The sequence below is a fragment of the Lonchura striata genome, chromosome 12 (genome assembly GCF_046129695.1).
Source record: "Lonchura striata isolate bLonStr1 chromosome 12, bLonStr1.mat, whole genome shotgun sequence".
NCBI classification, from domain to species: domain Eukaryota; kingdom Metazoa; phylum Chordata; class Aves; order Passeriformes; family Estrildidae; genus Lonchura; species Lonchura striata.
The window spans coordinates 9,206,431-9,217,991 of NC_134614.1; the positions used below are offsets into that span (position 1 = coordinate 9,206,431).

At 41.4% G+C, this 11,561-nt stretch overlaps 1 protein-coding gene across 1 annotated transcript in view; it reads left to right on the plus strand.

Moving 5' to 3' along the window:
* SFMBT1 (Scm like with four mbt domains 1) overlaps positions 1-9,913 on the plus strand; it is a 70,191-nt gene extending 60,278 nt beyond the window's left edge. The window contains exons 16-21 of the mRNA XM_021534057.3: positions 209-318; positions 1,995-2,170; positions 2,890-3,068; positions 3,199-3,444; positions 3,670-3,798; positions 4,479-9,913. Of these exons, the coding sequence (XP_021389732.1) occupies positions 209-318; positions 1,995-2,170; positions 2,890-3,068; positions 3,199-3,444; positions 3,670-3,798; positions 4,479-4,619 (981 nt within the window). The 3' untranslated portion in view covers positions 4,620-9,913. The remainder of the gene's footprint in view (positions 1-208; positions 319-1,994; positions 2,171-2,889; positions 3,069-3,198; positions 3,445-3,669; positions 3,799-4,478) is intronic.
* The last annotated feature ends 1,648 nt before the right edge of the window (positions 9,914-11,561 follow it).

An 11,561-nucleotide genomic window follows, 5' to 3' on the forward strand; every position in this document is an offset into this window, starting at 1 on the left:
TGAGGGCTGGGAAGGCCCAAAGTGTCGGCTGGTCTCAGTGTTCGTTTTGGCACTGTCAGGAGGTGTCTGTAATCCTGCTGTGAATGAGTGCTTTGATGCTAGTTAGGAGTGAATAGGAGTAATTTCCTATTCTGCCCTGACACTTTAAAACAGATTTATTGTACAAATAACTTACACATGTTTTCTGCTCTTCCCTCCCGCACTGTAGGTTCTCACTTTATTGATCAACGCCGCCTACAAACCCAGCCGTGTCCTGCGAGAGCTGCAGCTGGATGAAGAGGCTGCCTGGCATGGCCATGGAGAGACCCTAAAAGCCAAGTAAATTCTTCCCCTGTTCCCTGGCTCATCAGTCCCAGTAGCTGTTCTCTGCAGGCTGTGCTTTAGCTTACGTTTCAGGGAAGGAAAAATCACTTAGAACATATCAAGATGCCAACAGCCATTAAGTGTTGAATTCTTTATAAATTTCTTTATGAGTTCTGGTGGAGTGCATGTGATTTTAATGCTCCATAATTAGGCAGTATACTCTGCTACAGGTATGTGAGCAGCTAGAGACTGGTGTGGCACTGGTACAACATTGTACTGACAGACCGGTGGGTGAGGTTTAAGATTATTTCATTCTTCTGAAGATAATTGTCAGTGTTTTAAAGCAAAAACATGTACTACTTGGGAAGCTTCTCAGGCATTTCCACACAAATCTTTTAGTGGAAGAAGATTCTTCAGAAATAAAGTTAGAAGCTTTGAAATGGCCTGACATAGATGTAATTCTACAGCAGTCTACCCTAAAGTATTCCCAGTTTTCCTGCTGAGCTTTTTGGGTTGAAGCTTCTTTGCAAGATTACTTTTGCAGCTAGGAAAAGAGCACTGAACATATTTGCATATATTTGATAGGTCCAGATATTCCTTTATAGTCTAGGGATGGTTTTGTTAATTAGGTCACTGTGTTTGCATATTAGAGATTAGATTTTTCCCAATGTGCCACTGCACACTTCCCTACATAATTTTGAATGTGTCAGTAATTCTTTTGTTGCATCAGTTTCATGTATAAAAAGACATCTTTCCATATATTGGAGGACTGGTCTGAACTGGGCAATAGGAAGATGACAAAGGTTAGTGTAAATAGAAGGTGTAGCTGAGGAATACAGAAAAAAATATTTGTTTAGTCTTGTTGAAGTTCCTGTTTACTTTATTTTGCCACAGTAGTGACAGCAGGGGTATCTGGACTATGATGATACAGCTGGTTTTTACAAGGTATTAACTAGGTACTTGCAGGCCTGAAACATCTCTGGTAGTTATCAGCACATGCTCGTAGCTGTGCTGGGAGGACAAAGCAGAAATGCTGAGCAGTTCTGGCAGATAGTGCACAGTGCAGCTCTTTCAGTGTAATGGCACTGTTGGTGAACAAAAAGGAGTAATTTCTTCATTTAAATCAAACAGGAGCAGTATGTGGAGTTATGCAAATGACTGTCACAGGGAATTGTTCAGCAGTTGGACAAAAGCTGATTGGAAATGTGGCAGTGGTCCCCTTGCCTCCATAGCATGAGCACAGAAAGTCTCACCAAAAGCTGTCTGCTCTTACCTGAATGAGCTCAGTGCGTGCTCTCAGCCTTGATTTGAGGAACCAAATTGAGCTGTCCATGTCCGAGTGGGCATTTCTGCAGTCCCATAAAAGCAAAGATAGAGCAAACCATCTGTGAACAAAGAAAACAAAATGTCTGAACTGTGGGGCAGTCCCCTCAGATGGTGTTTTCTAGTTGCTGATAGCACAGTGTTGCTGTGTTTGATACTGCAGCCACCTCTGTGATGGATTTTCTTTATCTGGGGATCTGACATAAGAGGCAGGAGCCCCTTGTTTCCTGGACTTGGCAGTCCATAAAGTTCATCATTGCTCATATTTTTTCTCAGTTTGATCTCACTATTTTTGTGCACCTTTCAAGGAAGTCCTTTTATCCTGGTAATTAGAAGATTCCTAATTATGGTCTTATTTTCAATGCTAGATACAAAGGCAAGAGCTACCGTGCGACCGTGGAGGTTGTGAGGACGGCAGATCGGGTGGCAGATTTCTGCAGGAAAACCTGCATCAAGCTGGAATGTTGTCCAAACCTCTTTGGTCCTCAGATGGTTCTGGATAAGTGTTCAGAGAACTGCTCTGTCCTGACCAAGACAAAATACAGTGAGTAGTTCCCTGATCCACACCAAGGTGGAATTTGGAGTGTTATCTTTTAGTTTCTTTTGGCTTTGACTCCAGAAGGAGCAGCTCAAGCTCTACATAAGAGAGGCCTACAAAATAATCATGTTCCAGTGTGTAGGGGAGAAAAAAATAATTCTGAATTAAGTGGTAGAACCATGGCTTAACTTCTGTTGTGTGCTCAAAACTTTGTTTTTAAAACAACTTCTGGGACAAGAACTGACTAATGTTGTAATTTAACTGGCATTATAATTGATTTTGTCAATTTGTGGTGAGGAAAAAAATGTAACACCTTCAAGCTCTTTACTTAGTTTTTAGGGTTTTTGTAGACTGGCTTTAACCATTTGACAGTGTGAGAGCAAACAGTGCATTGAGGCCATGTTTAAAAACTAAAAATCATCATAAAAATCACCATTAAATTGAACCAAATTCTTGATAATTTTGGTATAAAATAGGATCGTTTGAGGGCTTCCCAGAAATGGAGGGAGTGAAACTTTATAGGGCGAACAAAATTGATGAGTAACTATTTTCCCTTAAACCAAATTGAAGTGGAAAATACAGACATACTGATTTTGAAGTTTTGCAGAACTGGGATTCCTATTGGGAAGTGTCCTACTGATTTTCCAGTCCTGATGAGGGGCAAGCATAACTAGTGACACTGAAGGTGTGTTTCAGCACTGTGCTCCTTTCTTCTGTCCTGGTAGCACACTATTATGGAAAGCGGAAAAACAAGCGGATAGGTCGGCCCCCGGGTGGCCACAGCAACCTGGAAGTAGCCATGAAGAAACCAAATAAAAGACGGAAGAGACGAAAACATTTCTTTGTTCATAAGAAAAAACGTTCTTCTACGTCTGTGGATAACACTCCAGCTGGATCTCCCCAGGTAGGACACTGCCAGCAGTGCTCACAGATCTGGGATGTGACCTTTGCCTGCTTCATTTGAAACAGCAAACGTTAGGTCCTTGTACCTTCGGGGTTACAGCTGCCTTTTTTCTTTTTTCCTAACTCTTCAGGGCAGCGGGGCAGAAGAGGAGGATGACCAGGATGAGGTGGATGAGGAGTCTCTGACTGAGGACAGCACCTCGGAGCACCAAGATGAGCTGCTTGAAGAATCAGAGGTGTCAGAGAAGAAATCCCTATCATCATCTCCCACCCAGAGTGAACTGTCGCATTCCCTGGCTCAGGACCGAGACAAGCGGAAGAGGAAGCTCAGGACCTTCTCCTTTTCTGATGATGAAAATAAACCTCCTTCGCCAAAGGTAACGTGGGATGTCACTTTCTGCCCTGGCTTGCTCCCTGCTGAGCAAGCACCAAAATCTTGGGGGTATTAACTACAATAGGTGTGTTCTCTCTTTCCTTGTCAAGGGTGTTCTGAAAACTCTACAGAATAATTAAAATCTGTGATGTTTGTTGTGGTTGAGTCATAGGACTGTAATAAAGACTAAGCATATGTGATATTTTGGGAATTCTTTTGACTTGTCTAGGACATAAAGATGGAAGTTGCTGAAAAGCTGCAGCTGGACAGCAACCCTCTGGAATGGAGCGTGGCTGATGTGGTACGATTCCTCAAATCCACTGACTGTGCTCCGCTGGCAAGGATTTTCCTTGATCAGGTATCATTTTCTGTCTGTTGAATGTTGAATCTATCACTTGGCTTTTTGTACCCTAAGGAGTCAGGAAATCATGTTATGAGGAAACAAATACTTGTGCAACCTGCAGCAGTTTGAGAGGAGAGTTCAGGGAATGACCAGAATTTTCAGATTTCTCACTACTGGGGGAAGGGTATTTTGGTCTGCAGAGTATCTGAATCCTAAAACTAACAATAATGCTTACAACAAAGCACCATGACAAGAGTCAACATTTTATTTGCATCTTGGTTAAAATTTGCCTAAAACCAGTGTCTATTAAAACTGTACTATTAGAACTAATGGTTAGAGTGGTGTGTGGTGGGGGATGTTCCAGATAGACTTCACCTTGTGGAACCTTTATTTCTACACAAAGATTCAGTGGTTGGTTAAAATTACTTTCTGCATAACATTCCCTGGTTTCTATTGTTGGGTTGTATTTTTTACAATAGTATCTCTTATGAGTCTGTGCCTCAGTGGATTTGAGCTGGCATTTTAAGAAAGGAGTTAATTTGCTGTATGTGAGAGAGATTTTTAAGCTGCCTGGGAGAACATGAAAGAAACATCTAATTCGCAAACAATCACAAATCTGAAATTACAGCAAGTCAAAGCTGAAGGAGCAGGAAGAATAACAACAAAGTCACTATGGAATTTTTGTCTTCTGACAGGAAATCGATGGCCAGGCACTGCTGCTGCTGACCCTGCCCACTGTTCAGGAGTGCATGGACTTGAAGCTTGGACCAGCTATTAAACTCTGCCATCACATTGAGAGGGTCAAACTTGCCTTCTACCAGCAGTTTGCAAACTGAGGAGCAGCCAAGTTGAAGTGGACCTTTTAAGCACAACTACAAAAACATGCTCCTTCCTCTCTAGCAAGTAAAGCCAAATGAACTTAAACTGAGGCCCTGGTGACCTAAAAGTGTGTGTCAGCCTCAATTTTTTCTATTTCAACAGAAGGAAGGCAACATCTGGAGCAAAATGCCAATGCAAACACAGGGGCTACTCTACCAGCTGCCAGCTCGGGAACACAATAGTCTCTTGCTCTATGGTTCCCTTTTTTTAATGTATTTTTTAATGATGACAGAAAAGTCTCCTCTTGTGGGAAATGACATTTCAATAGTTCTGTTGGCACAGAACTTTAAAAGGAGAAACAGATCCTGTTTACGTTCGCATGTAGGCTGCCAGAAATAACCTTTCTGTTCCTGATGTTTCACAGAATCCCCTGCCCTCCCTGTGGATGAACACTTGCTTTACCACAGCACTGACTTTGGAATGTGTTCTTTGCACATTCGTGTGTTAATGTTGAGATTTTTAATGAGTTTGTTCATTGTTAGGACAACAATGTGGCCACAGGGTTCTGAATGTACAGTATAGCAAGAGTGTGGTTCCTTTTGAAGTGTTTTTTTTTTTTGTTGTTTTTTTTTTGTTTGTTTGTTTCACTGTTGTTAGTTTTGCTTTTGTTTTTACTACCTCTGTAGCCTGAACAGTAGAAGTGATTAACTAAAAAGGGAGGGAACTGCTCGTTCTGGACACATGGTCTGTGGCTGCACAGCAGTCTGACTTCTGTGGGCATGTCCAGAGTGCAAACCAATGTCAGCTTCTGTTCCAAAGCTTTAGCTGAAACTTCTGTAGGCATAACCTGGATGTTTCCTTGTTTCATATGTCAGAAAACTGAATTATTTTGCACTTCTCTTACAGGCAGGCTGTAGGACATAAGGAAGGAAAGAGAAAGTGCCTCTGCATTTTCTATATTTGAGTTGTCAGATTTTTTTTTTTATTGTATGAAGTTATTTCCTTTTTCTTCTAGCAAACAATTGGACCATGTACTTAGAGCCTGTCAGCAGACTTTTGCTTTGCTACCTGAACATCTATTTAGAGAATACACTGAGGAAACTGCAATTAATAGAGGACTGCAACATAGCTCTGCCAGTGTTTGCATTCTGGAAACTCCTACAAGCTTGACTTTGTATTTTTAACTATCTGCAGATGCTCAGGATCAGACTTGATGAAAATTTGGTGGGTTGGCACAAAGGGATTTATGTGCTTTTATTACAAAAAAGGAAAAGGGACAGTGGGACATCTTAGTTCCATCAGTAGACTCACAGTAGGATGAACTGCTGATTTTAATTTTCCATGGTAATAAAACCCAATCAGCCACTTGCTGTAGGCCAGTGCTTTAGACTTGGAGTAACAGGGCTTACTTTACTTTCCATTAAGGTGTGGGGAAACTCACATCAGGCTCAAGATCTGCATCAAATAAGTGTTGAGTTTCAGCCGGCTTGCATTCATTCACTCTGCCTGTTCTCAGAGTCTTTGGAGGAGCACAGGCAGGAGCTGGATGTGTGCAGCTCTGCTCCTTTATGTCCTATTCAAATCCACCTCTGCAGGAAGCCCCTGAACTACAAATGTATGAGTTAGGAAGGTGCTTGCTGCAGGAATGAGTTTAGGAAAGATGCAGTTATTGGGTTCTGATGAACAGGGATTACTCTGGTCAAATGGAATGACTGGAGTGTCCCTTAAGGCCCAGTGTGATTGGCCATTCCAAAGCTGTGAGCTGCAGGGTTTAGCAAAGATGTGGTCTGTGGGCTGAGAGCTGAGTTGGCACAGCCTGTGACTTTACCTGCCACTTTGGTGTTGAAGGGGAGCTGCCTCCAGTGAAAACTGCTGGGACTAAGCAGAGCTCAGTGACTGGGGGTGGTTGATTTTGCCCCTTAGGGTAACTGTCTAGTCAAGGCAGTACTAGTTACACAATTATTAAAATCAGACTTTTTTTTTCATGTCAGAATCAAAATGTAAATGTCAGATTATTTATTAGCTGAATATTCCTGATGGAGGGCAGTGTGCAGCTAGGACAATTTTTCTCCCACATTGTAACCAGAGTGTAAAGACACAATTAAATTGAAATCAAAGTGTCCCTTTTTCCTCCTTACACTGGATATGTGGCCAATAAATGGATGTTTTGGCTCTTCATATTATGCTTAGATCATTTGTTTGTACTCAGTCCCTTAGGACAAACTAATAAGCCATTAGGCTTGAAAAAATTTCTAAAGAAACATTGCTGCTTTGCTGCCAGTATCTTGTCTTGAGAAATTTGACCAGTGGAGAACTTCTGGGCTGAAAGATGATGCTTTTTGGGTCAGTGCAGTAGCATAGCCAGAGTTCTGTTGTCCTGATGCCTGGCAGGATTGACCTGCATAGCCAAGAGATGTTGTTTCCACCTTTTCCTATAGATAGATGTCTTTTTAAGTAGTTGTCAGGAGAGAGCAGAGCTGAATGTGCCATTTAGTGGACCTGTTAACAGGTGCCTGGGGTTTTTAATACAATTGTCATACTTCCTTTTCTCAGTAAATAAAGCAGTCAGCAGTTTCAGCCATTAGTGGGATACTTACTGGTCACCTTTGGCATGTTTTGTAGGGTGGATTATTCTGCCTTGTTTTGGGAGGCACTGACAGTCTGGTCCCAATGGGATCTATTTTTGTTGAGATTTTCAAAAGGGATCTTTTCATTATTTGTTAAATGTTTTTATGCTGCACACGGGTACTGTACACTCTGTTTCCTGGAAAAAAAATGCACTCTGTTTTATTGCTGGATATAAAAGGGATAATTGGGGCTTTACCTTGATGGATGGTGTTTCTACTTGACTCTGTTTCAAGTTCCTCTTTCTCTATGTGTGGCAGATGACACAACTGCACTTGTTCATCTTACTCCACTATGACTTGAAATGAGCTCATATGCTGCTTTAGTCACTCTGTTTCTTCAGAACTGGATTTTGTGTAGCTGGTGGCTGAATCTTGGATTTGGGTGACAGCAGTGTTCCACCATCAGAAATCACTGGGGCTGCAATAATTTAGGGTTCAGGGGTTTGTGCTGTCCTCTAGCACATAATTCACCACAGTACAACAAAGCTGGAGTCCAGGAGAAAGGCACTGATGTCCCACAAAGGTCTCCAGTACAAGAAAATGAACACTGAGCCTTGTGTACTGTTAATGTGGCTGGTAACAGGAGTTTACCATTGGCTTGACCCACTGAGGGTTTGTGTTCTTGCTTCTCTTGTTTTCATACACATTGTGCAGTCTTGGGTTTGCACATTGTAGCTTTAGAAACCTGATGGTGCCACTTTGACTGTGCTAAGCTTAGCCTTGTTAGGCAGGAGGATTTTGTTGGGTCACTGTTGTGTGCTTTCTGCACCAACTCAAGGATTCTGTAACAGAGAAGTATTTGACCTCCAAAAATGCCATGGAGGCTTAATGTGATAGAATTATTCCCAAAGCACAAGCAGCTTGCAGTCCATCCTAAACTGAAAGCAGTCCTTCCAGGAGAGGAGAGGTACAGCACTGATCTTGGTGAATGAAGACTACTTTTTTCCTATCTCTAAACATTTCTGAAAGTTCCTCTTTGAGGAATGAAATAAAAGACAGATTAATTTCTGTATTGTATAGAACTCTAGGAGTGTTTGCAGTCTCTCCTGGGGTTAATGGAAACAGTACATACGGAGTTTGGGAGCAGTTTTAAAGATTAAATAATCTGTCACAACTTTTAGCAGTATTTTGTTGTTGTTTTAGGATTTGCTAGTGTTTGTTCTTTATTCCATTGATGCTTTAAAGGAGGGAAGGAGTATTTAGCTGCTAGGTCCACAGAAGTGTAAATATATTTGCAGTCGATTGGACTGAGCACTCCATTCTTCTGTATGAAGTACAAGCCTTGGTACTTCCTTAGCAGAAAGCCCAGTGGCTTGTGAGATTTTTGAATGTAATGGAATAGGCTTCAAAACTAATGAGCTTGAGTTGGAGACTGGATACCTTTGGACCAAATCTGTTGTTACTAGATGAAGTAGCCTTACCAGAAAGCCAAAAATATGATCCTGTACAAAGCTACTCCTTAACCAGTCCTGTCACAAAGTGTCAGCCTGGTTACTGCCTACTGTGAGCTCAGATTACCTGAAAGTAACTAAGCACAAAGACATAGGCTCGGTCAGGAGACTTCAGATGTAGGATGAAGGCTCCCCTCCCAAGGGATTGTGTGCTGACCCCTTGTTTCAGAGTGCTGCTGCCCTTCCCCAAACATGCATGTAGCCTTGTTTTCAAAGGCAGCCTTTTGGGTGAAGGATTGCAATGGGACTTGGGAACACCAGAGACAACAAGCCTCTTTTATTGTTGTAAAACCAAAACACCTATCTGTATGAAACACAACGAAAATGAGTTAAAGTTAGTGACACTTTGTCTCCATGGTCATTTGTAGCTTCCTCAGCATGGTATCTTTTCTGAAATGCACCAGACAAGTGGACTTTCGATGAGAAAACAAAGTTGCTCTGTTCAGGTGCCCAGCCAGCAGTGTTTGGCTCAGCTGTAAGCCATGGAAGTGAGCAGATCTTGTGCTGACAATGTCCCAGGGCAGTGGGTCTGAGTGACTTAGCACAAACAATGGCACCCCTGACCAGGGGGAGCAGCCCTGGAGCTTGGGGACAGCTTGTGGCACAGGGTCAATACTGAGCTCTGGGCACAAAGGAATTCTCACCCACTCTGAAAGTTGTTGAGCACCAGTTTCCAAGAAACCTCATGGCAAAACAAACAAAACATCTGGAGGTGTCATGTTTCTCCTCTCCTTTTTAATTTTTTTTTGTATTTTCTGTTTAAAATAAATTTAAAATAATCTCTATAGACAATCAGAGGTCTTCTAGGAATCTCTACCCAAAAGGGTGCCAGCTCCACACCTGTGGGCCTCTTTCTTATACTAACTCATTGGAACTGATGCACTTTTCCTGTATTTTGCCTTTTTTAATTAGCTGCTTGTTCTTAAACAAAGATTTAAATGCATATTGTGTTGTGTCCCTTCTGCTTGTTTTACCTTTCTTTATCTTTTAAAAGAAAAAATATATATGCAGTGAGACTGAAGTACTACATGGAAGAGAAACATGCACAGAAAATATGCCTATGAAGTCCCACCATTGTTTGAGCAGGTGTAACAATTTAATCAGACGATTTTTTAAAAAAATATTTTGGATGGATATTTTACTTGTTTTGTCTGTAAATAGTGTACAAAAGTTTGTGTTATATGACAGTTTTAAGTGGTTGTAAGAAAATTAAAAAAGATACTTAAACTGTTACTGTTGGCTTTAGTTTTAATATCATAAATATTGTTGCTGACCATGAGGAATTTTCCATCTTGGAAAACTGTGGAAAATTATCTGGCATGTTCCATTGCTTGCATAAAAGGTAAATGTAAGCCATGTAAATACCACTTGGAGCAGCTTCATGTTGAAGAGCTTGATTGGGTTTATTCAGTTCCCTCAGCTGCAGGAGTCCTCTTTATCAAGGCTTCTTTGAACCTTGAAAGCTGCTTGATACAATCCACTGCAAACCTTGCAGGTGCTGCAGCTCCTGGATGGTTTCGTAAAGGTTAGTGCTACCCCAGCAAGCTGAAATTTTAAAACAGGCTTTGCTTCCTCCGAATAACATGAGATATTTCAGAAGACTTTGCCTTGCAAAGTTCTTGTCTCCTTACTTGGCATTCCAACAGATTGTATTCAGCACTTGTTTCTTGGCTGCACTTCAGTTACCTTGAGCTGATTTTATATTGGGTGCAGAAAATGCATAGGAGTGGGATGAAACTGATTTGCTTAACACTGTCTTTAGACCTCTATAAATATGTAGGATTTAACATAAATCTTCTACTTGCCTTCACAGAGCACTGTCTGCTTGAGAGAAATCTGAAGGCTTGTGAATAGTACATAGCAGGAGGCAGTGGTTTGTCTGCCACAGGTTTCAGAAGGGCTTATAGGAGTCATGATGAGATTAAACCCTTGAAGAGGCATTTTGGGGGAATGATCTGGTTTAAAGCATGGAAGTAACACGAGGCATAAACCCTTTGAGTTATGTTTCCAGATTCATGTCTGAAACACAGGTTTTATGTGTAAATAGCATTAGGTAAATCTTTAACCAGTATTGGGGTTAAGGTCAGGTACATGTGTGGGATGTCTAATGTTCAGCAGCAGCTGTGAAAGCTAAAAAACCACCCTGGGCCACAAGCAAATAGGTCAAGCCTGGGTTGCAAATGCTGTGCTTGTATGCAAGGGGGAGAAAAAGCAACCTGCTTTGGTCCTTGTCTTTTCTGTTAGGTAACTATTTGCTTTCCTGAGATCTTCCTTTTGGCAGCTCAGAACAGAAGAGTCTTGACCTGGGGCCAGAGGCACTGGACAGAGCATTTTGGCTGTGTGCTTTCTAGTTCAGAGAGCTGAGAGCATTTTTTTCTACCTGCAACTTCCAGACATTTATGACACAGCCTAAAAATCAAAAAAATCACTGTCATGTGCCAATACTGTTTGGTATCGCCTGCTAGGAAGGACAGTCACGTACATAGGTTTGCAATGCAGACACAACAAATGTTATTTAAAGAACTATTAATTCATGTGCTTGCCTTTGCTTTCTGATAGACTTAAACATGTGCTTTCTGGGTCATATTTATAAGCGAATTCATATTTAGAGAGGGATTTTAAATTGTTTAGAGAAATTAAAGAAATTGTGTAAGAAAGTAATACAATGGAACAATGACTTATTTTTAGTGTGGGTTGATCCCACACTAAAAATAAGAGCCTAAACTCAATGCAGTTCTGGTTTGTGAGGATTGAAGAGGGGTACAGCACAATGGGGTCAGTCGAGGCTCACTGGCCAACAGGTCCAGTTTCACAGTTTTCCAAATGAAAGTACCGACATGTTTTGTTTAATCCATTGGGCTAGGGGTTGCCTTTTACAAAG